At 50.4% G+C, this 27706-nt stretch overlaps 3 protein-coding genes across 11 annotated transcripts in view; 1 reads left to right on the top strand and 2 right to left on the bottom strand.

Moving 5' to 3' along the window:
• The window catches only part of DNAJC7 (DnaJ heat shock protein family (Hsp40) member C7), a 30820-nt gene extending 22162 nt beyond the window's left edge, over positions 1 to 8658 (bottom strand). Inside the window, exon 1 of one of the 2 annotated variants that reach the window (XM_006055765.4) lies at positions 8223 to 8518. In XM_006055765.4, the coding sequence (XP_006055827.2) occupies positions 8223 to 8299 (77 nt within the window). In that variant the 5' untranslated portion in view covers positions 8300 to 8518. Of the gene's footprint in view, positions 1 to 8222 lie in introns of both variants that reach the window. The other variant, XR_006549454.2, reaches the window with a different exon arrangement.
• Positions 8659 to 10847: 2189 nt separating this feature from the next.
• On the top strand, positions 10848 to 16039 carry NKIRAS2 (NFKB inhibitor interacting Ras like 2). Its single transcript, XM_006055763.4, has 4 exons — positions 10848 to 11003; positions 11944 to 12051; positions 12787 to 13028; positions 13686 to 16039. Exons 2-4 carry the CDS (start codon positions 11958 to 11960, stop codon positions 13923 to 13925), a joined length of 576 nt encoding a protein of 191 aa, XP_006055825.1. The 5' UTR covers positions 10848 to 11003; positions 11944 to 11957; the 3' UTR covers positions 13926 to 16039.
• Positions 15979 to 27706, bottom strand: part of ZNF385C (zinc finger protein 385C) — a 58856-nt gene continuing 47128 nt past the window's right edge. For 3 of the 8 annotated variants that reach the window (XM_044938963.2, XM_044938957.2, XM_044938964.2), the window contains 7 exons: positions 27549 to 27697; positions 25603 to 25713; positions 23865 to 24030; positions 19299 to 19592; positions 18348 to 18544; positions 17913 to 18023; positions 15979 to 17422 (listed from right to left, as the gene is read on the bottom strand). In XM_044938963.2, the coding sequence (XP_044794898.1) occupies positions 17186 to 17422; positions 17913 to 18023; positions 18348 to 18544; positions 19299 to 19592; positions 23865 to 24030; positions 25603 to 25713; positions 27549 to 27697 (1265 nt within the window). In that variant the 3' untranslated portion in view covers positions 15979 to 17185. The remainder of the gene's footprint in view (positions 17423 to 17912; positions 18024 to 18347; positions 18545 to 19298; positions 19593 to 23864; positions 24031 to 25602; positions 25714 to 27548; positions 27698 to 27706) is intronic. The other 5 variants (XM_044938961.2, XM_044938962.2, XM_044938958.2 and 2 more) reach the window with 5 other exon arrangements.

The following is a 27706-nucleotide window of genomic DNA, read 5'->3' as shown; positions in this document are numbered from 1 at the left end:
GAAAGTGAAAAATGAAAGTGAAGTTGCTCAGTCGTGTCCGACTCTTAGCGACCCCATGGACTGCAGCCCACCAGGCTCCTCCATCCATGGGATTTTCCAGGCAAGAGTACTGGAGTGGGGTGCCATTGCCTTCTCCGCTTCTAACACTACATGTGCACTAAAAATCTGTACATCCTCTGATCATGCGGTTCCATTCTCTAATTTAGCACTCATTTACCACAGATGCTAATTACACCAACAAACCCTGCCAAGGGAATCATTTGGTATCACACAGGTCTTAGCAGGGCTCAGCATCATGTGATCAAATCAGACAACTTGGGCTATGATCACAGCCAACTTTGCACATTTACAACTCAGCTAAATTAAAAACACATTAAAACACCAAAGCTGAAATATAATGTGTCCCAAGTTAGATGCTCTATAAAAACTTCAATTTTCTCTCTAAATACTTCCACACTGAACACAAACAATACCTTTGCCTTAGGCCAACTAGTCTAACTTCTAGAAATGAAACAAGTATTTAGAAACTTTACTCAGCTCTCACTTAAGGCAGGATTCACTGGCAAGTAGTTTGTTTTTGTTTTTTAAATGTCTCAACATTACTGGGTTCTCTCTGGAATTACTTCACAGGTATATTTGTAATATGCCATTTTTAGATATATTTTACCCCAGTGCATGAAAAATAAAGACTTCACTATTCTACATTTGCAACTGAGGCAATACTGATTGATTAGATTTCTGAATGATTAAAGTGAGGGGGTGGTGGGTGAACCACTGTGCTCTTATTTCAAGTATTGGGCTAGAATAGATTTTTCATAAAGTTCAGTTCTTCCAACAGCCATTCATAACAGTTTAAATCAAAACATATATAGCAGCTTGAATGAGGTTTTTTTTTTCTTTGTGCTTTCCCGATGCTACTTCAGAAGTGGAAGAAAAATCTAGCTTTGCTAAAATTACAACTCAGGACAAAATGATTTCTTGTTAGAGCAAAGGAGTGTTAGGGGCCTCTGACCTGGAGACTATTTTACTGGCAGGAATAACTTTATAGAAAAAGCTATCTTTCCTTTCTTTACCTTCAGACTTTTAATAATAATACTTTACACTGTCAATGAGTCAAACATCCTTTATCCACTTGTACTGTATTCAGTACTTCCAAAACGTCACCCTTACTCTACGATTGTTGCACCCATGTCTTTTGTTCAATCAAATTTACTAGTTGCCCGTTGATCTAGAAATGCCCTCCATCCTTCAGAATTTACAGGCTCTTGGCCAGTTTCAGAGTAGAAATTCCTTCTTCCTTCCCACAGTATGAACCTCTTGTCCCAAAGGCATGCCACAGGGGCTGGGTCATGTGTACTCTCTCTGACCTTCATGGAGAGCAAAGTAACAGGAGCCAGAAGCGTTTCACTCCAACTTACCAAATGCATATTATTCGATTTCTTTCTGTTTAGTCCTCTAACCTAACAATTTAAGTTTCACATGAATAGGTGGAAGTTACACATGACCTGGAACAAATATCATGGACAGAGGAGCCTGGCGGGCTACAGTCCAAGGGGTCACAAAGAGTTGGACGTGACTTAGCAACTAAACAACAACACGATTCCACAGATAACAGTGTTTGCGAAATGCAAAGTGCTGCATACTGATTGCAAACAAAGGCCTCATAAAGGTCCAGAGAAAACAGAACGTGGTCTCTATCCAGCTGCTACATGTTGGTAAGGGCGGGCTGCTGCTGCTGCTACTAAGTCGCTTCAGTCATGTCCGACTCTGTGCGACCCCACAGACGGCAGCCCACCAGGCTCCCCCATCCCTGGGATTCTCCAGGCAAGAACACTGGAGTGCGTTGCCATTTCCTTCTCCCATACGTGAAAGTGAAGTTGCTCAGTCGTGTCCGACTCTTAGCGACCCCATGGACTGCAGCCTACCAGGCTCCTCTGTCCGTGGATTTTCCAGGCAAGAGTACTAGAGTGGGGTGAAGGGTTGGGCTACCCAGCTTCTTTTCCCCAATCTTCTGTAGACTAGAAAGTGTCTGCTTTCACTTAAAAGCCCAGTTAAAACATCCGCCCTCCCCCAGAAAAGAGAAGGAAATGGAGATGAAGAAAATATACCAGTTCAAATTGTCCTCTGTCTGGACACTCGCGGGAGTCTCAACAGGGGCAGAGCCAGAAGAGACCAAGAGGTGCCAAGGGCAGACAGAGACACAGACTACACAAGGCAACAGCGCTCTCTACTGCTCAAGCAGGGAAGGACACCAGCCAATGCACCGGAGCCGGCTATGTGGTCTCCTACTCAATGGGGAAAAAGAGGAAGCAAGGAATCAGTCAGTCTGGACAGAAATTCCATCACTGAAGGCAGAAGGATATTCTCAAAGAAATAGTGAACTCAACTTCGTTAAATACTTATGCTAGTTCCTTCAATGGGATGTCACAATCTGTGGTATCTACTTAACCTCCATTTACCCCTGGGAACAGGAGACCCAACCATAAGGCTGTTTCTGAGAAGTAAGCTTGGTAGAAGCTACTCTGAGGACACCAGCCACTGGCTTTTCAGCATTAGCCAGAGACTTGTTTTCAAAATATCTCCCCGAATCTATCATTTTCTATCCCTTGGTTTCCCATTCTGTGACATCTCCCACTACCCTCATGGGTACACTATCATGCATCAAAAATCAAGAACTGGGGAATTCCCTGGTTAGGACTCCACACTTTCACTACGGAGGGCCTGGGTCTGATCCCCAAACAGAGAACTAGGATCCCTGCGATCCTAGCTGTGCGATGTGGCCAAAAAGTCTAGAACTAAGGAACTACAGTTAAGAAAAAGGCTGCTTTCCAAGTTGTTTTTATGTGTGTATGTGTATGTGTGAGGGGGGTGGGGGGGAGTGGAGATGGGAACCGTAGTCAGGCATCAACATTGCCAACTGTTATTTTGCTTCCCAAGTTTTCTCGGTTCTTGAGTTCATCAGATAGTTGATGGTCTCAGAGCAAACTACCTGAGAAAGAATTCTCAGGACAGCAACAGCAATAAGACAAGGTCCTGCTTGTCTCAGACACCCTCCCCAGAAGCCTAATATTAGAATGAGAAGAGACAGTTAACACTTCGCTTATCGGATAATCTGGCCTCCCCACACAAAGTCATATGCCAATAGAAAATTAGGTCTCAGAATCAGACTTTGAAAGTCAAATATTCCTGCTCATATTACCATTCTCAAAAGTGGCAATCACTTATATCCCTGCCATGGTGGGCTAAAACACAGAAACTGCTGTTTGGACCTTGCATGGGGAAGTAAAAAACTGTCAATCCAATAAAATGAACAGACTACTGGAATAACTTGCATGCTGAATCCTGTTCTTACTGCTGAAATTAAGACAGTTTAAAAGAATACCTGGAACGACCTCTAAGTAACTTCCACATCACTCAGCACAGGAGAAAGGGGACCAACATTAGTGAAGTAAGGGAGAAATGGGCTCTCAGAGGGACTTTGCATCAGACCACAAGGCACCTAGGCAGCCACCGACCATTGTTCTCCAATCTCTTAAAGACCTAGAGAAAGAAAGCAAAGGCAAGTGCCTAGTAGGCAGATTTTAAAAACTTAAAACTACTAGCTTCAATGACTAAACCAATCCCTGATTGGTTGGAATGTACAGTAAGTCTGGGCTTTAAGCCAATCAGAGTTCTGGTCGTTGGGAATGAACTAGACAGCAGAGCAACTGCCACTCACTTGGGCCAACATTTTATTAAAACTGCTCAATTTACCTGGCTTCAGTTAATATGTGGATCTGAATTAAAGCAGCAGGGAGCACAGACATCCTTCCTCCAAACTCTACCTGTGCTCCTGCTATGATTAATTAACAATTTTGCCACTTGTTAGTATCGGGGTTCAATCAATTATTTACTGTTATTCAGGATTCTGTATTCCTAGGCTTGCTGCTGCTGCTGTTGCTAAGTCGCTTCAGTCCATAGACGGCAGCCCACCAGGCTCCCCCGTCCCTGGGATTCTCCAGGCAGGAACACTGGAGTGGGTTGCCATTTCCTTCTCCAATGCATGAAAGTGAAAAGTGAAAGTGAAGTTGCTGATTCTTGTCTGACTCTTAGCGACCCCATGGACTTCGGCCTACCAGGCTTCTCCGTCCATGGGATTTTCCAGGCAAGAGTGCTGGAGTGGGGTGCCATTGGCTTAGCCCTTCCTTAACCATGACTTCTTTGTCCCGTGTCCCATTTCTTCATGGGACACACATGAGTATACCACACATACTTAGAGTATACCAAAATGAAATTGAATGCTGAGAGCAGTTTCTCTCTGACTGGGGCTCAAGGTCAGAGACAATACCCATTCACCTTGCATGCTTTGTCTAGCTGCCTGCCCTGGAACTTCAAGAGAAAGTTTAGGGGGACAAAAACCTAGGAATTTGAAACAGAGTGGGGAAGAAGGGGGAGAGGCATCCCGGCAAGCTCCACAGTTAAGGCCACAAACTCCAAAACACCCCAAGGAGCTGCACTGAATAGCAACTTCTGGATACGGATCCAGAGTTCAGTGCTTCCCACGACCAATATGCAGAGAGAAATAAAAGGCGAGATTCCAAGAGTCTAGTTTCCAGTACCGAGGTACCAAGAAAGGGCCTCATAATGACTGTTCGTGCTTTTCTCCATCAGGAAAACAGATACTGAGAGGATCAGCCCAGGAAATCAGGTGAGGATGCCCTGCTCCCTGGCGGCTCAAGTGGTGAAGAATCTGCCTGCCAACGTAGGATCCCTGGGTCGGGAAGATTCCCCGAAGGAGGAAATGGCAACCCACTCCAGTATTCTTGCCTGGAACATCTCATGGACAGAGGAGCCTGGTGGGTTACAGCCCATGGAGTTGCAAAGAGTCCAACATGTCTGAGCATGCACATATGCCCTGCTCCTTAGTCAATGGCTCTTGTAGGGTCTTCCAGACCCCACTGCCCAGTCAGATCCCCAAGGGATATGCTGAGACACAAGTGCTTCTTCTCTTGATAAGCAACTTGAAATCCTTTGATTTTACCATAATAAAGACTACCTACAGTGACCAAACTGCTCCCCAATCCAGGAAATGTGAGCTGAGAGCCTGCACTCAAGATAGGCATTCATATGGACTTCCCTGGTAGTCCAGTGGCTAAAACTCTGGGCTCCCAATGCAGGGGGCCCAGGTTTGATCCCTGGTCAGGGAACTAGATCCCACATGCCTCAACTAAGATTCAGTGCAATCAAATAAAATAAATATATTTAAAAAAAAAAAAAAAAGATAGGCATTCATATATCAGGTAAAACAATCAGCAACTTCTCAGGAAAATGAGAAGACCTTAAATTAGCTGAAATAAACAACCTCAGAAATTGAGTCCTCTGGGCTTCCCAAGCAGCTTTGTCTGTTCTGGTGGGCAAAGAGAAATAATAATCCTCATATTCAGAAGCCCGATCTATTTTGGACTGCCAACTAACACACCTTTTATTCTAGCCTCTCAGCTATGAGGGAAAAAAGAATTTTGTGCAGAGGAACAGGCAAAAAAATTGAAGTCCATTTCTTTCTCTCTAGAGACTCTAAAGCTAAGGAAATAAAACATGCAGCCATTTAAAATGCTACAACCATGAGGTCGAACCTCTTGAAAGCTCCTCACTCTGCCCTCTGTGGGACTATGACAATTCAGAAGCAGGCTACCCTTGGGCCACAATACAAGGAAGAACTCCTTGCTGGACTTGACAAAAACAACCAAGAGAGACCCATCAACACTCCTGTCCCCAAGTGAACTGGGACTATGACTGTAACAAGAGACAACACAAACTTGGCCAAATAACTAACCAAGTCAGGTAGTAAAGGGCATTTGTAAGAGACATACCTATCCCTGCCCTCTGTTGTGGCTACACAGGAGGACTCCAGGATACGTAAAAAATGCGAAACCATCTTCCTCCAAAACCTCTAAGTCACCACTCCATTTTCAGCATTAGAAATCTACACGTAAACAAGGCTTTTCCTTACTAACAGAGTCCAATATTTACCCTCCTAAGGGTGTCTTACAAGACAGAAAGTGAAACTGTGATATTTTTGCTTATTTGATTATATTTTCCTTTTGACTTTTTTTATGTGATACACAATAAACATATTTTATTATGTTTTAAAAAGATCTATATGTTTAACATACACGTCTATTTCATAAAGATGCTTTTTTTGTGTTTTTTTTCCTTAGTGGTAGCTAAAACCATGTATTTTACACTCAATGAAATCTTGAACTCCATGAAATAAGGCAGTTAACATAAGTTAACACCTTTCCTTATTCTGTTAACTGCTTGCAAATATCATGTTTTTGCATGTGTGATGTGGGGCCCCCAGGCGGTGCAGTGGTAAAGAATCTGCCTGCTAAGGCAGGAGATGCAGCTTCGATCCCTGGGTCGGGAAAATTGCCTGGAGGAGGAAATGGCAACCCACTCCAGTATTCTTGCCTGGAAAATTCCATGGACAGAGGAGCCTGGTGGGCTATAGTCTGTGGGGTCAGACTGAGCAGGCAGGTGCTATCCACCTGGTCACATTACAGCATCACCTGTTTTACCTTTTCTTATGACAGAATATGGAGAAGGCAATGGCACCCCACTCCAGTACTCCTGCCTGGAAAATCACATGGACGGAGGAGCCTGGTAGGCTGCAGTCCATGGGGTCACTAAGGGTCGGACATGACTGAGTGACTTCACTTTCACTTTTCACTTTCATGCAATGGAGAAAGAAATGGCAACCCACTCCAGTGTTCTTGCCTGGAGAATCCCAGGAAAGGGGGAGCCTGGTGGGCTGCCGTCTATGGGGTCGCACAGAGTTGGACACGACTAAAGTGACTTAGCAGCAGCAGCATGATAGAATATCCTCTAAGGCTGAAATTTTTTTTAAGGAAAAAGATTTGCTTTACATAGGGGCTTTGACATGAAACTCAAATTAGGGACAGTGCCTACATCAGAAATTTATACTGAATTCATTTTAAATTACATATAGCCCATCCCAGGGACCTACTAACCTGCAAACTACATTTTGTCAAGGTTCTCAGCTCCCAACAAGTCAGGAACTTGAGACAACTGGCTGCAGTAACCACCCTTAAGCTAGTTAACTATTCATTCTGCCTCCTTGAGTACTTATGTTTCAAATATGGATAGTTAAAAAGAAAAAGAAAAAACAAAAAACAAAAAACTCAGAATCCTGATTTCAGATCTCATGAACTAACCACAACCACCACCTCAAACCACCCAGATTGAAGCCAGAATGGCCTTGGTATAAAGATACGAAATATGTGGGAAAGAGACTGTGGAACTGTAGTCAATTAACTCGTGGTTGATAAAGACAGGGCTCCAAACTTCCAGAAGCTTTTTGTTAATTCTGCTCCATATTTAGGACAAGTATGACTACCCACAACTGTGTTCCAGCCCCACTTCCAATAACCTGCCTTAGCTGTAGCCAAAATCCAGAGTGTTCTCGAAAACCACTCACTCAGCAGCTCCCTTGGCTGGTCCGGACTGGCAATCTCGAGCCACTGCGGCTGCCCAGCAGCGCCAACAGCCCAAGCAGCTGCCCTCCTCCTTGCTGCTTAACTTAAAAAACAGCCCTGGGAAAAATGAGGATCTTCGGAAGGGTGGAGGGAGAGGGCTTGACGTGTACAGCATGAGACAAAACCCCTCACCCTTCTTTCTCTATCACCTTCCACTTCTGGGGTAACCGAAGGGCCACCAGGTCAATCATGGAGACACACACAGTCACCTCGGGCCCAACTAGTGCTCGCTGGGGTACGATTACGGAGGAAAGGGGTGAGGACAGCAAAAGCTCTGCAGATGCAAAGGGCTGATAGACAACAAGGCACAGAAATTAACAAGAGAAGGAGGGGGTCGGGGGAGGTGTAAGAAGGCATAATTATCGCGGGGCCGCCTCCTCCACCCCGCAAAAGACCTCCAAGATCCCCTCAGAGATCTGGCCTCTACGACGAGAACGACCTTCCTCTCTGCTTGGGATACAAGGCCATATTTCAGCTCCTCAGCAAGGCGGAAGCGGGAGAGGAGGGCAAACCTCCAAGAGCGCCCCTTCAGGGGGTCCATCCGGACTCAATCTCAGATTGGGGGGGGGGGGGGGGTCCTCGGAGGGCGGGGCATCGCCTCTACAGGGGTTGCACCACAGCAAGGACAGGGTTCCCGGAGCCATGGAGCTGAAGCTCGCCTCTTCCCCTACCCTGCCACCCAGTTACCTCTTCGCCTCCTCGTCATCTAGCAGCTCTGGCTCGGTCGCCGCCATTACCACATCGCACTCCGCGGCAGCCGCCATCTTACCGCCGGGACCAGAGAGCCGGGTGGGAGGTCGGCGGTGAAGAGCACTTCCGGTCGGAGCATCGAGCAGCTCACCGGCGCTGCGCCCAGAGGGGCTCCCTCGGGCCCTTCTACCAGCGAGAGGCTCTGCTTCGGGCCAGAGCGGCCTCCCGCCCCCGGAGGTCCAGGGTGGTCTCCGCGCCGGGGCGGGGGGCCAAGGACGGTTCCTGTGCGTAGGGGGCGCCACTTTACCCGTGGGGCCGAAGAGGGTATAGGAGGGTGTTGCCTCTCTAGGCTTCGGCTTTCCTCAGTATTCTGAGAGCTTCGTTGCCATAACAACTTCCAATCCTAGAGCGTCTCCGGTGATGCTCCGGGAGTCTGAGTTGGGTAGGGACGCGGTGACCCAGGACCCTGGAGATAAAGAGCCCCCCCCTACTAATACCTTCCTGACCTTTGAGTATGTCCACAGCCGCCTCCTGCGAAAGGCAAGAAGAGACACTTTGAATCCAGTTTTCCTAGTGTTCATTGGCCCCTGGAAGCCCTGCCCAACCAAGCCTGGGGAACGCAGGGCGTCTTCGCACCGCGCCTTTCATCCCCTCTGGATCTCCAAGTACCAACTGGTTCATCACCCTAATGACGCTGACCCTTTTATGAGGCTGCTTTCATGTCAGCCGCCTGGGAGTGCCATCTCAGCATTAAGCCTAGGGAGGGTGGCACAGAGCCCCAGACCCTGCCCTGGAGTTTATAAGGCAGCTCGCAGGGTGAGGTCCCTGTTCCAGTGTCCCCAGTGCTCCCAGCCCTCATATAAACTCCCTGCTCAGCACGCTTGTTTTGCCGAATGCAGTCTGGATTGGGAACTCGGACAGGGCAAGGACACAGCTTAATTTTCATAGCGCTTCACCCAGACCAATACTTTTTGTGGAGCTGACTTAAATTGGGGTTTCCTGACGTTAAACTGAGGGGCGGGGAGGTTGAGATTAAAATATTAAAGTTAACGGTTACCAAAGAAGGGGTCAAGATAATTTAAGAAGATTTTATCCCCCTTCACCAGTAAAAGTCAATGCCATTGTCCATGAGCTGCTTGCACAGTCCCTGCCTACCACAGTGCTGAGGGAGCTAAACCACACCTGTGGCTGGGTAGTGGAGGATGGGAGAGGCTCCACCGGGGTTGGAAGAGACATGTCATTCCTCCAGCCAGTCATTCAACAACTCTCTCCAAAGCTAGGTTGGGAAGGCACAGACTCGGGCCCTGCTTGCCAATGGCTCATGGTCTATAGTCTAATGCAGGAGGCCCACCTATCCTTAACCACCTTCCTACTTTGTGTTCTCTGCATCTTAAACTCTCAATTTAGAGAATGGATACATGCATATGTATGGCTGTGTCACTTTGCTGTGTACCTGAGACTATCCCAACATTTGTTAATTGATTAGCAGTTCAGTTTAGTCGCTCAGTCATGTCTGACTCTTTGAGACCCCATGAATCACAACACACCAGGCCTCCCTGTCCATCACCAACTCCCGGAGTTCACTTAAACTCATGTCCATCGAGTTGGTGATGCCATCCAGCCATCTCATCCTCTGTCGTCCCCTTCTCCTCCTGCCCCCAATCCCTCCCAGCATCAGGGTCTTTTCCAATGAGTCAATTCTTTGCATGAGGTGGCCAAAGTATTGACTATACTCCAATATAAAAAAAAACTCCCAATTTATCACCAAGTCTTGTTGATTCTCTCGTCAAATGTCTCTCAAATCTACCTCCTTTCCACCCCAATTCAGATTCTTATCATTTTTTGGAAATCTTGGAATACTACCCTACTCTCCTAACTAACCCCAAGTCTCACCTCTCTCCAATCTTCACTCTTTACCAGAGTGAACTGCTTAAAAGCAAAAACTGATCATGTCACTTCACTGGCATAAATCCCATCAATGGCTTTCCACTGCTGTTAGAATAGAGTAGGATAGAGTTTGAACTCTTTGGCTAAACACACAGGTCTTAGATTGTTTGGCTCCTTTCTACTATCAATACTGAACCCAAATACGTGTAGTTCCAGTAAATGCCATGGATGTTGCCGTATTTTCTTCACCCTTTCCTTCCACCGCCTTCAAACCTCAACACAGACCTGACCTCCTCCAGGAAGATTCCATGGATAATGTGATGCCCACTGTCCCGAAGTTAAATACCCCTTGGCTGTGCTCCCACGGCACCTCTGTAATAGATCTTACATGCTAGACTGTTATTGGGTTAGATGTCTAGCTCCTCTGGATGGTGATATTCTAATGGGCCGCAACCAGGTCTAATTCGCCAGCCTTTTCTCAGCACGTAGTCCTGTTAAGTGGCACAGAGTATGCGCTCAGAAGACATCGGATGAATAAACGACTGAATAAACGAAGTGTTACTGTAGTAGCCTTTAGAAAAAGAACATCTGGGCATCTGAGACACCAGAACAGCACCCGGCGCGTCCCGCCAGCATATAACCTGTGCCCTGGCGACCACCTAGCCGAGGTTCAGACCGTCATTTCCCCGCCGGCCTCTGAGGGCGCTGTGCCGCCGGCGCCAGCTCTCCGCCGCCGGAATTGGTCTTGCCGGATGGAAGCTGCGGGGGCGGGACCAGGCGGAGCCTGGATCGACGCAGAACAAGATCCGAGTGTTTGCAGTGGTGCTGCCCCACCCCTGGTCCCCGGGATCCTGGAGGGGCCCGGCTGTGCTGCTGCGAGGGCCCTAGGAGGTACGGGACTGGGAGGCCGCGGTCGACCACGGCTTTTGGGACGCTTTAGGTGGCAGGATTCTGATTCCCTCTGGGAGCCCCCTGGTGTGGAGAATGTGCAGGAGGCTCGTGTGGCAGTCTCTCTTGGGGTACCCCTTAATTGCGGGGCTCGCGGGAAGTGGGAATCTGTACTGGGAGTTACCTCTGGAGAAGTTTCTGTGTGAGAACCCTTTGGGAAGTTATCTCTGTCTCTCCTCTCTGGGGGAATCTTTGTCTAGGACTTCTGGGAAACCTGTGTTTAGGGTGCCTTGAGATCTCTTGGAGTGTCTTGAGATTTCTGCGTCTAAGCCTTATCTGGGTATGTCCAAGGGCAGCAAAGTATACTCCTTTACAAAGTATTGTTTTCTTAGATTCCTTCCCTCCTTTGTTTCTTGTCTGATGTTCTTCATCCTAGCCATGGCCTTGACTGGGAATTGGAACGGATTGTCCAGATAAGCCTTTCTGGAAAGCAGAATGTTCTTAATTGTTCACTCCCCAAGAAGAGTGATGTAAGATAGATCCACACAAAATAATATCTCTGGTTATTTCTTTACGGGATCATGGAGCTCCCTTCAGCAACTGGTGGTCCTCTACATCCTGTACATTCTGTGCACAGAAAAGATCCTGGATAGTGGTTCCTTTAAGCCAGCTACTCTTCCCGCTTTGTGGCAACATTTACTGAGCACTTGCTCTGCGCCACTTACTGACCACATACCGGGGATAAGATGAGTACAATGCAGCTCACTGTCCAGTAGCAGACACAGACATGTCAGAGACACTATAGCGGACATAGTACTCCCTGCTGAGGGTGGTGGACAGTGCCAACTCCTCACGGCTATGCGTTCGGTTCGGAACTTGGGCCCTCAATTAAGGGAAGGCCCTGTTCTGATCCTGCCTCACCCAGTGTGCTTCCATTCTTCAGGTTGAAAGCTAAGCATGGGGAAGAGCTGCAAGGTGGTCGTGTGTGGCCAGGCTTCTGTAGGCAAGACTTCAATCCTGGAGCAGCTTCTGTACGGAAACCATGTGGTGGGTGAGTTGTTGGGGATGGGCTGTGGTGGAGGAAGTGGAAGTATGAAGAGAAGATTTGATCACGACACAAAGAGGCTAAAAGTTGCTCCTGGTGGTGCTCCTAGGATCTGAAAGATCCCAACCCTGCCACACAGAAGAAATCTGGAAAGAGGAAACCCAATATCAGAGAAGGATAGGAAGGAAAAGCTTGCAAGTCACGCTGTGCTTAGCATGGTATCAGCATAAGATTAACTCTGTTCCGCACATCATTCCAGTCCAGCCAGATTTGAAGTCTGACCCCGATCCTCAGCCCTGACATTCCTTTCTCCCCCTATCTGGTTGGCCTGTTAGGATATCCTCAGTCACACAGGTTCCCAATCTCTTTTCTCCCTAGAAACAAGGTGGTTGTTGTTTTTCTAATCTGTGCTGAGTCTTCGTTGCTGCACAGGTTTTCTCTAGTTGTGGCGAAGGCAAGAGAGGGCTGCTCTCTAGTTGCAGTGCATGGGCTTGTCACTGCAGTGGCTTCTCTTGTTACGGAGCACGGGTGCCAGGGCACATGGGCTTCAGGAGTTGTGGTTCCCGGGCTCTAGAGCACAGACTCGGTAATTGTGGTGCAGGGGCGTGGTTGCTCCAAGGCACGTGGGCTCTTCCCAGATCAGGGATCAAACCCAAATCTCCTGCATTGGCAGGTGGATTCTTGACCACTGAGCCACCAAGGAAGCCCAGACACAAGTTTTTCCTCCTCATTTTGTCCCAGGTTCTGAGATGATCGAGACGCAGGAGGACATCTATGTGGGCTCCATTGAGACTGACCGGGGGGTCCGGGAGCAGGTGCGTTTCTACGACACCCGGGGGCTCCGAGACGGGGCCGAGTTGCCCCGGCACTGCTTCTCCTGCACTGACGGCTATGTCCTGGTCTACAGCACGGACAGCCGGGAGTCCTTTCAGCGCGTGGAGCTGCTCAAGAAGGAGATTGACAAATCCAAGGACAAGAAGGAGGTGTGTGGGGGAACCCCGGTGGTGAGAGACAGCGGGCCCTGGGCTGGCTTTGGGAGGCCCGGAACGGCTCTGTTTTTCCCTCATTTGCCAGGAGCTAGGTTTGAAACTGGAGGGCGGGGATGGAGACCACTGCCAGGTATCTTCACCACTGGAGGTGCCCACATGTTGAGACAGCTCAGCCAGAGAGGCTACTCGAGTTTAGGAGATCCCTGACCTAATACAGGATGTCTTCACTAGGCTTTTTTAATAGTGGTTGTGTGCTCAGCTGTGAAGGCCCTTTTGTTCTCAATCAGGCATTCTGGGAGTGCTTCCTCACCAGTTAACTTAGCCACCAACTAACTGGCTCCCAGTAATGATTAGGCATGAATGACACAGGGCTTGTAACAGAACTCCTGGAGGGGGTGCCAGATGGAGGCCCCGCCCACAGTTTTAACATAGGAAGAGATGAGACCTCAGCTGTTGAGACTTCTTCCCCTCCCCTAGGACTCCGAGGTGGAAGTGATTACTTTTTCCTGTCCTTCCTCTGTTCAAGTTCTGGCTTCCATCTGCGCCCGCTCTGGAAGTTCTATGACAAGCCCGACGCGGTCACTGGCCCTCATCCCTGCCCCCAAGGTCCATGCTGCAGCCACAGGCCTCTCCTGTGTTCCTCTTCCGCAGGTCACCATTGTGGTCCTCGGCAACAAGTGTGACCTGCAGGAGCAGCGGCGTGTAGACCCGGACGTGGCTCAGCACTGGGCCAAGTCGGAGAAGGTGAAGCTGTGGGAGGTGTCAGTGGCTGACCGCCGGTCACTGCTGGAGCCCTTCGTCTACCTGGCCAGCAAGATGACCCAGCCCCAGAGCAAGTCTGCCTTCCCCCTCAGCCGCAAGAACAAGGGCAGCGGCTCCTTGGATGGCTGAAGTGGTGCCTTCCCAGCCCTGGAAGATGGGCTGGGGGGAACGGGGGGGTTTAGGTGAGCTTTGCTTCCCAGTCAAGGTGGGGAGCTCACCACTAGGCCAGGCAGCTGGGCTGTCCCAGGCTCAGGTCGCTTTTGCTCCCTCCCAGCTCTGGGAATTGCTGACAGTCTAGGTTAGCACCGCCAACCCCCCAGCCCGCATCATATCTGCCCTGCGGTGACTGGGGTGGTTGTGGGTCACTGTACTTTTACCTGCCAGGAGAGGAAGCAGAGCTCTATGCAGAAGCGCCGCATCTAGGGTCTGCTTCCCATCACAGGGACCTCCCGCTTCCTGGTTTCCTGCCAGTGTCTATTCTCCTCTCTTACGCGCACACACCCCCTGTTCAGGAAGCCTCTACATACACACCACCCCCCCCCACACACACACACACACACACGGCATCAGCCTGGACTCTAGAGAAAGGGTGTCCATGTATCTGTGTGTAGATGTGCATGTGTGTGTGTGCTGGTGTTTGGGTCACACACACACACTTATGGCACCAGCCTGGACTCTAGAGAAAGGGTGTCCACGTATCTGCGTGTAGATGTTCACGTGTGTGTGCTGGTGTTTGGGTCACACACACACACACACACTTATGGCACCAGCCTGGACTCTAGAGTAAGGGCATCCATATATCTATGTGTAGGTGTGCACGTGTGCATGCTGGTGTTTCACACACACACACACACACACACACATACATTGTCTCTCTCTCTCTCTCATGGCACCAGCCTGGACTCTAGAGAAAGGGTGTCCACGTGTCTGTGTGTAAATGTGCATGTGTGTGTGCTGGTGTTTGGGTCACACACACACACGCACACTTATGCCACCAGCCTGGACTCTATAGAGTAAGGGCATCCATGTATCTGTGTGTAGATGTGCACATGTGTGTGCTGGTGTTTGGGTCACACACACACACACACACACTCACACACTTATGGCACCAGCCTGGACTCTAGAGTAAGGGCATCCATGTATCTGTGTGTAGATGTGCACGTGTGCATGCTGGTGTTTGGGTCACACACACACATACATTGTCTCTCTCTCTCTCATGGCACCAGCCTGGACTCTAGAGAAAGGGTGTCCAGGCATCTGTGTGTGTGCTGGTGTGTGTGTGTGTGCACATGTGTGCACATGTGTGTGTGCTGGTGTTCTGGGCACCTCCTCACCCAACAGCCCAACCTCTCCCCTGTCCTCTCCTTGGCTAGAAGAAGCTAGCCTCCTGGGAGTGTCCTTTTCTGTTGTAACTCTTCCCCCAGCTTCCTCTTCCTGCTCAGGGAGCATGTCACTGAGTGAGGTGGAATGAAATGCAGCTGGGCTGGGAGTCAGCAGCTGGCTTTGTGGGCCTGCAAGGCCCTTCCCCTCTCGGGGCTCCGCTTTTCTCATCTGTAAGATGATCTCGATTCTATGCTCTCTAGCCCTGTGGTTGGATACTGCCCGCAACTGCGACTGTCCTCTCAGCTTCTCCCTTTTCAAGGTGCTATGCCTACGGCCCCGCAGGCTGGGACACTGCTCCCCCCGACCACCAGGGGGCAGGAGCGCACTACTCGCTCTAGTTGCCAGAGCGGCCGCCCAGCGCCCAATCAGCGAACCTCCCGGGCCTGGGGACCGGTCTTTCCCGTTCCTGGGGTGGTTTTCAGCTGATCGCTGGACTTCTATTTATCAATTTCCTGTGTTTATATGCCTGCTGCCCCGGTGGAGGCTGGGCAAGGTGCTCCTCTAGCGCTCCCTTCTTACCTCAGATGCCTGAGCAAAACAAGGCCAGGCAGGAGCAGCTTCTCAGGAGCTGCCAGGCCTGTCGGGGGCTCAGAAGGGTGGTCACACTTCCAGCACGCTGTTCAGGTGAGCTTGTAACCTGCAACCTCCCGTGCTCACCTGCTTCTGATGCACACACCTAGCACAGTGAAACACTACAGCCAGATGACCTCTAATACACGCCCCTTCTCCCCAGGACGGGAGAGGCGAGCAGGGGCAGGCGGCCCAGCTGGGCGAGTCGAGTTTTAGGGTGTATACAGGCTTGAGCTTAAATTCATTTATTGATGTGTTGGACACAATAAAACCACAACTGTTATCAAAAAGTTTCCCTCCCCTCCCCTCCCCCTTTTTTCTTGTTCCCCCATTGGAAATAGCTTTTTAAAAAAATAACAGGCGGATACTGGCGACGTCCCATATGGTGGGGTGGCAGGTGGCAGTGCTGGGGTGGGAGCAGGGTGGTGGCAGTCATCTTGACAGCACGAAAATGGGTCTCAAGAGTGAATCCCAACACTCGGGTTCACAACACAGCGAGGGGGGCTTGGGCTGCTGGTCTGGGGAGAAAGCTGAATTGAGTGCTGGGGGCCAGTTTGAAGTGAGGAACTGGAGAGGAGCCCTGGAGGGTGGATTTGGTGTCGGGGGGACCCATAGTCTGAGGGAGACCCAATGTCACTCTTTCCCCTCGAGAGCTGGGGTTCAGGAAGAATCAATGAAAGGCTAAGAGGGGAGAACGTATGCGGGACTGGTCATTTCCTCTGTTACAGACGGCCCAGCCAGAACGTCACCATCACCTCACCCCATCCTGTCAGCAGGTGAAAACCCCCGAGGCTTGCGGCCCCAGCCGCCCCTTGGCTTTGCCCCACTTGGTGCCGCGCCCTCTCTCCACCGTCTACCACACCCTTGTCCAGGCGGCCTTGAACCCACTCCCACTGGAGACCCCCTCCATCATCGCTAGTGATTCTCTGGGGAATCCAGTGAATGGGGAAGACCACCCTCACCCCACCCCCTGCAGGGCATGGGAATAGAGGTCACAGTCTTGTCCTCGGGCTAGGAGAAAGTCAGATTCCTTGGGCCTCTGGCCACATGGCTATAGGTCTTGAGTTGGGGGGATGAGAGCACCATGGGGCTGGGGCTAGGATTATTGCATAGATCTTTGGATTTTTCGGCTTGCTCCCCATAAGGATGGGAAATGGAGGGGAGCCCAGGACTAGCCCTAGACACCAGAGGCAGGGAGGATGCGGATGGATGGTCCGTGGGCCACGGTGGCATTATTTGAGTCCCCAGTGCAGACTGAGGGCTGGGCAGCAGCTCTTAGCGTTAGCCCAGCTCTTCCTAGATTGGGCAGGACCCCAAGGCTGTAAAAGGCATTCTCCTGCGGGATGGAGGGAACTGAGGCATCTCAGGGAGAGGGGTCAGGGCCGGTGGCGGGCAGGGCGACTGCTGGGAAGTCAGCCCTGGGCTCCCCGGGAGGGCTAATAGGGGGCAAAAACGATGGGTCCTGTGGCAGGGCGAACGGCTCCCGCTGGAGTGCGAAACAGAGCTGGACCCAGGATTGGAGCTGGGAAGAGGGTGGTGGCCGCTGTGGGGGCAGGCCGGAGGGCCAGGGGCCCTGGCAGGGCACAGATGGCTGCCGCTGCGGTGGGGAGCGGGCTGGGCAGGAAGCGAGCTGCCAGGGTCTTGGTGAGTTGCTTCTGCAAGGCCAGTTTAGACTGCAAAGAAAAGAGGTATGGACACAGTCTCTGACCCCAGGAAAATCCCCTCCCCTCCCTTGGCCCCATCCCTAGACCTTTTGCTGCAGGAAAAACGTGACTTTCAGGATTCCAAACCTAAATCCTCCTCCCTTCCCACCCCCACACATTCATTCCACAGGGTTTTCTCCACCACCTGTCGTCCTGTCCAGAGGGAGGAGAATCTTGGGATGGGCCGAGGGGGGAGGCTATGGGGAGTGGGGGGTGGACACAGTCTCCAGGAGATGCTCGCCCACCCCTTGCGCTTGTCCCTGAGATGACTTTCCCGGGTCCACCTCCCCGGAAATTTTTCTGGGCAGATCCCAAGACAACCAAAAACCCAACCCCAGTTCTTTCCCTGCCCATGCCGCCATGAAATGGGGTGGGGAGGCTTCCTTCCTGCCCCACCTCCCACCTCCCTGCCTGCCTTCCCTCCCGGCCAACCTTTTCCCCTCTGGACCTGGACCGATACCTTGAGGAGACTCACAGCCAGTGCTGCGTGCTTCTGCAGCTTGCTGTGCTGGCTGGAGGGCTTGGGGGGCTTCCCGGCCAGGCGGTCTTTGTGTCTCCTGCTGCTCAGGTGCTAGTGGACAGACAGACAAACTGGGAACAAGACGAGGAACCCAGGGACCCCAAAACCACCCTCTTATGCTTGGCTAGCTCACCCTTCTGCTACCCACAGTTCATACACCTAGTCCACTTGGCCCTGGAGCAGCCCTGGGAAGGGGAGGCAAGAATTGGCCTTTGCCTTCCAGGAGCTCACCATCCCTTGAGCGTCACACCTCTTTCTCCACCTGCACCCTGCTCTGCTCCACCCACCTCCCTGAAGGCTCTCTCCTGCAGGCCTGGCATGGGGCCCACCCCCTCACCTCTGCTCCACCCTCAATCCCAGCCTCACTTGCCCCACCTGCTTGAGTTGGGTCTCTGAGTTGACTTGGAGCTGACAGAGAGCACAGTGGAATGGGGGGCTGGGCCCCTGCCGGCCCCCCCGGCCCCCTGTCACTCTCTTGGCCTTGTGTCCAGCTCCTCCCCGGGGCACCGTGCGGCCCCGGCCCCTGCGGGGAGCGCCCCGCTGACCTTCCACCATCCACCGGTGCTTGGCTCCTGGTGGAAGGAAAGGAGACAGCTTGTCAGCACCAGAGAGGGGCGGCAGGGCTACGGGGACCCCCCTCCAAGCCAGGTCAGCCTGGCTGTCCCTTGAAGCCTCCAGGCTGCTCCACACCGACAGCCCCCCAGCCACATGAAGTTTCTCTTTCCCTCTGAAAGGTCCTCCCATGCATGCTAAGTCGCTTCAGTCATGTTCAACTCTTTGCAACCCCATGGACTGTAGCCCGCCAGGCTCTTCTGTCCGTGGGATTGTCCCACAGACAGAATACTAGAATGGGTTACCACGTCCTCCTCCAGGGGATCTCCCGCTATCTCAGGGATTAAACCCACATCTCTTATGTCTCCTGCATTGGCAGGGATTTCTTTATCATTAGTGCCACCTGGAAAGCCCCAAAGATCCTCCCAGCTGCTTTCGTTTCATGTCTCAAGGAAGCTTCCTTGCAGAGTAAATGGTCAGCCTCCCTTTGACTCTCATCCCAACCCCGTCCCCCAGGTCTGACCCAAGGAGAGACGGAGAGGGTGTCTCCCGTCTTCTGTGGGACCCTTCAGATCTTGTTGCCTCAGATGTCTCTTCCCAATCCTCTCTCCCCAAGCATTAGCTGGAGGACCCCAAATGCCTGCCCACTCACAGCTGGGCACAGCACCTCTGTCACCCAGCCCTCGATCACAGGGGCCACCCAGAAGCAACAGCCTGCCTGCATCTGGTGAGGGGCATCTCCTCCCCGGACTCAAGCTGGCCGGGCGCACTGACCTGTGTTGTGAGCCTGAAGCTGGGAGGCAGAATTCACGGTCACCTTACATGTGGGGCAGTAGAGGCGCCCCTTCTCACTCCTGCCTTCCCCACTCACACCGCTTCCCATAGCAGCTGCTGCCGGTTCAGGCTCTGGGGCCTCTGGCCCAGGTTCTGGGGAGCAGGGTGGGCAAGATGAAGAGGAGGAAGAGGAGGCAGCATCCAAGAGGTCTGAGGGGACTGGCTCCCTGGGCATGGGTTCTGGACTCCGGGGTGACTGGATTTCGGGACCAGGAGGAGGGGCCGCAGGAACTGCTGGGGAAATGGAAGGCCTCAGGTAAGAGGGCAAGCTCCAAGATGATTCTCGAGACCATAACTTTAAAAAAATTTATTTTTTTTTCTAACTTTTGGCTGCATGAGGCATGTTGGATCTTAGTTCTCCAATCAGGGATCAAACCCATACCTCCTACAGTGGAAGCTTGAAGTCTTAACAACTAGACTGTCAGGGAGGTCCCTCGAGACCATGATTTTAAGCACAGACATTCTGGTGGTAGCATGGCTGAGTGGAGGGCCCCTGGTGTAGGGATGACCAGCACTGAATTCCAGACTCCTCACCAAATCACTGGGCAACTTGGGCCTCTTTGGGCCTCAGCTTTCCTACATGAAATCATAAAGTTGGGCCCAGTGGTCTCAGAGAGACCACCCAGTCCTGATAATCTACAGTTATTAGCTAACTGTTAAATAAGTGGAAGTCACCAAAAAGATGTACTGTAATATTCATAGAGCACTATTCCTAGCAGCAGAAACTGGAAACTGTCCAAATATTCATCAACAGGAGAATAGTGAAAAGAGTTGGTGGTCAATGGAATACTACATGGCAATGAAAAAGGACAAACCACGGCTACACACAATAGCATGGAAGAAGCCAGATGCAAAACCTACACACTCCAGATCTTCCTCAACCTAGAAGGGGGTTACCTCCCAATAAACCCATCATAATTTAAAAATGCATTTAATACACCTAACCTAAAAGGCAGAGGAACCAGAGATCAAATTGCCAACGTTCGCTGGATCATCGAAAAAGCAAGAGAATTCCAGAAAAACATCTATTTCTGCCTTATTGACTATGCCAAAGCCTTTGTGTGGATCACGATAAACTGTGGAGAATTCTTCAAGAGATGGGAATACCAGACCACTTGACCTGCCTCTTGAGAAACCTATATGCAGGTCAGGAAGCAACAGTTAGAACTGGACATGGAACAACAGACTGGTTCCAAATAGGAAAAGGAGTACATCAAGGCTGTATATTGTCACCCTACTTATTTAACTTATATGCAGAGTACATCATGAGAAACGCTGGGCTGGAAGAAGCACAAGCTGGAATCAAGATTGCCAGGAGAAATATGAATAACCTCAGATATGCAGATGACACCACCCTTATGGCAGAAAGTGAAGAGGAACTAAAGAGCCTCTTGATGAAAGTGAAAGAGGAGAGTGAAAAAGTTGGCTTAAAGCTCAACATTCAGAAAACTAAGGTCATGGCATCTGGTCCCATCACTTCATGGGAAATATATGGGGAAACAGTGTCTGTCAGACTTTATTTTGGGGGGCTCCAAAATCACTGCAGATGGTGACTGCAGCCATGAAATTAAAAGACACTTACTCCTTGGAAGGAAAGTTATGACCAACCTAGACAGCATATCCAAACGCAGAGACATTACTTTGCCAACAAAGGTCCATCTAGTCAAGACTATGGTTTTTCCTGTGGTCATGTATGGATGTGAGAGTTGGACTGTGAAGAAGGCTGAGCGCCGAAGAGTTGATGCTTTTGAACTGTGGTGTTGGAAAAGACTCTTGAGAGTCCCTTGGACTGCAAGGAGATCCAGCCAGTCCATTCTGAAGGAGATCAGCCCTGGGATTTCTTTGGAAGGAATGATGCTAAAGCTGAAACTCCAGTACCTTGGCCACCTCATACGAAGAGATGACTCATTGGAAAAGACTCTGATGCTGGGAGGGATTGGGGGCAGGAGGAGAAGGGGACGACAGAGGATGAGATGGCTGGATGGCATCACCGACTTGATGGATGTGAGTTTGAGTGAACTCCAGGAGATGGTGATGGACAGGGAGGCATGGCGTGCTGCGATTCATAGGGTCGCAGAGAGTCGGACACGGCTGAGCGGCTGAACTGAACTGAACCTATCGAACACACAAGTTTGGCCCAGCCTACCTTAAATGTGCTCAGAACACCTACCTTAGCTTACAGTTGAGCGCAATCATCTAACACAAAGTGTATTTTATGATAAAGTGTTGACTCTCTGATGTCGTTTATGGAATATGGTGTTGACAGTGAAAAGCACATTGCTTGCATGGGCACAAAATGGTTGGGTGTCAGTTGTTTACCCTCCTGGTCACGTGGCTGCTGCTTTCCAACATCACAAAAGAGTACATACCTCTGTCACACAGAGTGAAGTAAGTCAGAAAGAGAAAAACAAATATCATATACTAATGCGTATATGTGGAATCTAGGAAAATGTACACATGAACCTATTTGCAGAGCAGGAATAGAGACACAGAGGTAGGGACTGGACACGTGCACACAGGAGAAGCGGAGTGTGGAGCAAGTTGGGAGATCAGGACTGACTGACGTACACCACCATGTGTGAAACAGACAGCTAGTGGGAACCTGCTGTACAGCACCAGGAACTCAGCTCGGTGTTCTGTGGTGGCCTCGAGGGCTGGAATGAGGAGGGTATGAGGAGAGGTCCAAGAGGGTGGGGATATATTACACAGAGAGTTGATTCACTTCCTTGTACAGCAGAAACTAATACAACATTGTTATCTTCTTGGGCTCCAAAATCACTGCAGATGGTGACTGCAGCCATGAAATTAAAAGACGCTTGCTCCTTGGAAGAAAAGCTATGGCCAAATCTAGACAACATATAAAAAGCAGAGACTTGACTTTGCTGACAAAGGTCCGTCTAGTCAAAGCTATGGTTTTTCCAGTAGTCATGTATGGATGTGAGAGTTGGAACATAAAGGAGGCTGAATGCCAAAGAATCGATGCTTTTGAACTGTGGTATTTGAGAAGACTTGAGAGTCCCTTGGACTACAAGGAGATCAAACCAGTCAATCCTAAAGGAAATCAGTCCTGAATGTTCACTGGAAGCATTGATGCTAAAGCTGAAGCTCCAATACTTTGGCCACCTGATGCAAAGAACTGATTCATTGGAAAAGATCCTGATACTGGGAAAGATTAAAGGCAGGAGGAGAAGGGGATGACAGAGGATCAGATGGTTGGATGGCATCACCGACTTGATGGACATGAGTTTGAGCAAGCTCCAGGAGTTGGTGAAGGACAGGGAAGCCTGGTCTACTACAGTTCATGGGGTTGCAAAGAGTCAGACATGACTGAGCAACTGAACTGAATTGAAAACAACACAGTAAAGCAATTATACTCCAATTAAAAAAAAAAAAAAAAAAAAAGAGTATGTACTGTATATCTCTAGCCCAGAAAAGATCAAAATTTGAAATTGGAAGTCCAATTTCTAACTGAATGCATATCGCTCTCATACCACGTGTGCTGTGTGCTAAGTTGCTTCAGTTGTGCCCAAATATTTGTGACCCCATGGACTGTAGCCCAGCAGTCTCCTCTATCCATAGGGTTCTCCAGACAAGAATACTGGAGTGGGTTGCCATTCTCTTCTCCAGGGGATCTTCCCAACTCAGGGATCGAACCCATGTGTCCTGCATTGCATGTGGATTCTTTACCACTGAGCCACCAGGGAAGCCCTGGGAAGTCAAAAGATCATAGTTCAAATCATTGTGAAGTTGGGAACCGTCTGTATGTCACTGACCAAAACCAGGTGAGACTAACCTCTGGCGAGAAAAGTCAGGCTCATGGTTATCCTGGGGGAGGGTTATAGGTGGTTGAATAGCATCACCCCCAAACTCATGTCCATCTGGAATCTCCGAGTGTGATCTTATCTGGAAAGCAGAGTCTTCACTGATGTAATTAGTTAAGATGAGATCAAACTGGACTAGAGTGGGCCGTAGGTCAGTGACTGGTGTCCTTCAAAGAAGATCATGTGAACACACAGGCACGAGGGAGAAGGTGATGTGAGGGATGAGACAGAAGATCAGAATGTGGCCAAGGATTGCTGGCAACCACCAAGCTAGAAGAGGGGGATGAAACAGTCTCTCTCTGCACCCTGGGAAGGAACCCACCTTGCTGACACCTTGTTCCAAAGGTCTGACCTCCAGAAACTGAGAAAATACAGTTCTGTTACTTTTAGCCACCCAGTTTGTGGTCATTCGTTAACCCAGGCCTATGAAGCTAACAAGGTAGTGACTGGGAGAGGACCCGAGGAGTCGGGGGCGGTGCTTCTGGGGTGCTTGTGACATGTTTCTTCACCTCAGCAGATTCAGGCTGGAAAATCCGAGATGCTGTTCCATGTGGTGTGTGCCTCTTCCTGTACAGATGGAATACTCCAACACAAGTGGGAATAATAATAAGCAGAAAGCACTCAAACCCTTATCAGAAACCAGATTTGGAGTGGGACAGGGGCGGGACAAAAGTTCAGGACTGACCTTTGCTGTGCAGCTCTTCAGGGGCTCCACTGGCTGGAGTCGGGGTGGGGGGCACCAGCATCTCATCCTGGGTCAGGGTTTGTGGCCTCTGCTTGCTCTTGGCGGCTTCAACAGCCTTGAGTTTTCTGGCATGTTTGTGGCCTTTGTAATGTGCTTCGGCCTGGTTCTGGGGAGGGGAGAGTCTGGGGTCACCATTCATTTGCTGCGTCTACCTGCCCCATCCATGAGCTGGCACGTAGGGGGCAGGTCAGAGGGAGGTAGGGCTCCGGCCACACAGGGAGCAAATCCTTGCCATTGTCGTTATCATTATAGCACGTGTGTGGGCCCAAGGGTTACAGAATGCATTCTCGTATGTGAACTCCCAGGCAAACCGCCACTGCCTTCCAATTCTGCCTCAGCGCCTTTTTAGCTGTGCATCTTTGGGCAAGTCACTTCACCTTTCTGAGCCTCAGTTTCCTGACTCATAAGCTTTGGTATGATAATACAGGGTTGTGAGAATGAAAATGAGAACATGAATGACAGGTGAAAGCGAAAGTGTTAGTCGCTCAGTTGTGTCCAACTCTTTGCGACCCTATGGACTATACCCTGCCAGGCTGCTCTGTCCGTGGGATTCTCCAGGCAAGAATATTGGAGTGGGTTGCCATTCCCTTCTCCAGGGGATCTTCCCAACCCAGGGATGAATGACAAGGGCCTAGTACAGAGAATAAGTGCTCAGTGAATATTAGTTACTAGGTTTATAAATGCACGAGTGAGAAAACAGAGCAGTCCCCATGCTTTAGGGAACATACACTCCAGATCATTCATCCTTCTGTACGTGTTTTTTTAACAAATAGTTCCTGAGCATTTGCTATTTGCCAGGCACTGTGTTGGGCCCGGCATGAAAAATATATGGTTTCTTTATCAGAATGAGTCTCTCTGTCCATCACTTGCAAGAGTCACGTAACCTGAAAGCCTGGAAGGAACCCCCAAACCTGGCCTGTCCACTGGGGATTCCTGCTTTTTGCTCCCCAAAGTAGGAAAGAAGGCCCTGTGGCCCCTCCTTAGGCTCTTTCACAAGAGCAGGTCTTCCAACAGCATCTCCCCAAACTGCAGAAGTTGCCTGGACAGAAGGCAAATGTTCCCTTGGAGGCCAGAATGAGGCTTCCCTACTCTCTACGGGCAGGCCCTGCTAGGAAGTATGTGGACTGTGGGGTTAGCCAGGCCTGGGTTCAAATCCCAGCTCTGCTAATTACCAGCTGTGTGACCTCAGGCTAGTCACTTAACCTCTCTGAGGCTCAGTTTCCTCATCTGAAAAATGAGGCTGAGGATGGGACCTCGAACCATCTCACAGATGTATCATGAGAACTAATTAAGAGGATGGGCACAAACAGATTCTGTAAACTCTCAGGTGTGTTAAGAACTCAGCCCCGAACCAGAACCGATGGTGGCCCCTGGGACCCAGAGTAGGGAAGGGCAGTCTGCTCTCATCAGAAGGTTCCAGAACACAGGAGAGAGGCATAGGAGGAGGAAAACAGAATCCCAGGGGAATGGGCTGGGAAGGGGCACAGGAATCTGGAGAGAGGAGAGGATAATATGGATAAAGGGCCAGGGGCGGCTCTTCCTCAACGAAGGACAAAAAATACAGACCACAGTCCCTTTGCTACCCCTATTCCTCCAGGCAGGAAAGACCTGGAAGCCAAGGGTCCGGCCCGCTCCCTGCCCAGCGCCCCCCAAGCCTGTTTCCACAACTCCTTCTCACCGCTGAGTTGAATCTCAGGTGACAGATGTTACAGGAAATGAAGAGCTTCTTCTTCAGGGGAGAGGGAACCCCAAATGTGTGGCTGATGACAGCTTTCTGGACCGGGTCCATCTGTGGAGGGGGTGGGAGGGCATAGTAACTGTGGGGTCAGCTAAGTAAGGTGGAAGGGCAGTGCCAATTGCCCAAAACTAAAGTCTATGGAGGAGGGCAGTGGTCAGCCCATTGGAAGAAATTTCCCATGTCTGTGGATATTAAACACTGAAAAAGAAAAGCCTCTTCCCTGGCTGACTTTCTTAGACGGCCTAGGCTTGTGCCTGGAGGCAGGGGGATGGCCACGTGACTTTTGTGATCTTGAGAAACCATGGCCTGGTGATCACACTGACTTCCCTTGCTGCCCCTCTGGTCTCTTTTTTTCCTCATTCATGAGAATCACATCTACGTGTGCAGAGTTGAGGGCAGGGAGAAGCGGAGAAGGGAATTTGGAATTTCCTCCCCCATAACCCAGCCTTGTGCTGGGCTTGTGGGCTGGGGGAGATAAAGCTTATCGTGTCAGCTTTGCCGCTGTCACAGGGCCTGAGAGTGAGAGCCACAGCCCAGGGGCAGTGGGGGACCAGGCTGGGGGCAGGGAGCAGGGTTAGCAGATGGAAGCCAGAGGGTTCCCTGAATAGTAGGGTCATTTCCCTGGAATATGAATTTGTATTTTTTTTCTTTTCCTTGTTTTAAATAATTTCTGTTTCTTCTATCAAACCAAGCCTTTATGTTCCCTTTTCTCAAGGGCTGGGTTGTTGTGTCAAAAGCAGAAGTCGTTGGGGGCTTACTTGTCAAGAGGAACTTTCCAAACCTTTCTGAGAGAGGAGAACACAGGCTTTGAGGGAAGAGCATGGTTTCAGAAACTTCCCTGAGACCAGAAAGAGGTTCTAACCCTCACAGCACCCAGGGCCAGGGGCTGAGGTAGGTGGGTGGCGGGGCGGGACAGGATTTCAGGGGAGAGTGGCCTGCAGGGCCCCCAGTGATGAGAACTGCAGATTGACCCCCTCGTAGGGACCATGCGCCTGAACAATGAGCATGTCAGCAAGTGACAGTGGGGACTGAAAACCAGAGGACCCCCCCAATTGTCTCGGGCTCCTTAGGATCTTTGTACAAGTCTGGAGGGTGGGAAGGAAGGGGCTCCCAAGGGTGATTAGATAGACTTTCCCACCATCTTTTCAGGATGGGGAGAGGCTCATCAATGATTACATTTGATTTTTCAAAAATTTTTTAAAAGGGGTCATATACCTTATAGCTCATATAGTGAAGTAAATTTCATATTTACACACATACATGGAAATACATGGAAATACTGGTACAGACTAGTAGGCAGACACACAGCACATAAACTTACAGGTAGTTACAAATCACAGAAACAAGCAGAAAGGTACACACTCACCTGCACACCAATGGCACACATCCACAAACTTACAATCATCCAAACCATATGAAAACATACACGCAGAGGCCAGGCACACACCAAACACATACACAGTAGACACAAAACAACTCAGATACCCAGGCATATACACTACATAAAGACAACTACACAGACATAAAGAGTTCACAAGCACACGCGCACAAACTCACACCCATAAATACACACAAAGTCCTACAGAGACAAACTAAAACGGAAAGGCACACAGATCGTCCACAGAGGCCCCTTGATGAAAGCTCGATGAAACCTGCAGCTCACAGGCCCTCCGGGCTCAGCACCAGTTGCTAGGGGAGAGGGCAGTAGCATCCTGGATATTCTGGCCTAAGGAGGAGCTGGGCCCCATTTGGGGAGCACCTGGTCACTTGGGGGGATATTGCTCCTGGTTGGACCCAGCTTCTAAGAGCTGGCCCCTGGGAGCCCACCTTCCCAGCCCACCCCCATGCTGGGTTGCACTCCCCTCACCCGCCCGCCCAGCCCGTACCGTGCTGAAGTTGGGGAAGAGACTGAGCGGGGTGGCGCCATTGACGTGGAAGGTGAGCAAGTGCTTGAAGTCCAGCGGGGGCTGCAGAGGCCTGGTGGGGAGGGCCAGGGAGGCCAGCAGCGGGCTGGGGGCTCCGGAGGCCGGGCCTGCTGCAGGAG

The sequence above is a fragment of the Bubalus bubalis genome, chromosome 3, assembly GCF_019923935.1.
Source record: "Bubalus bubalis isolate 160015118507 breed Murrah chromosome 3, NDDB_SH_1, whole genome shotgun sequence".
Classification (NCBI taxonomy): Eukaryota; Metazoa; Chordata; class Mammalia; order Artiodactyla; family Bovidae; genus Bubalus; species Bubalus bubalis.
Note: the sequence above shows the minus strand (reverse complement) of the source record. Positions and strands in the feature narration are given on the sequence as shown.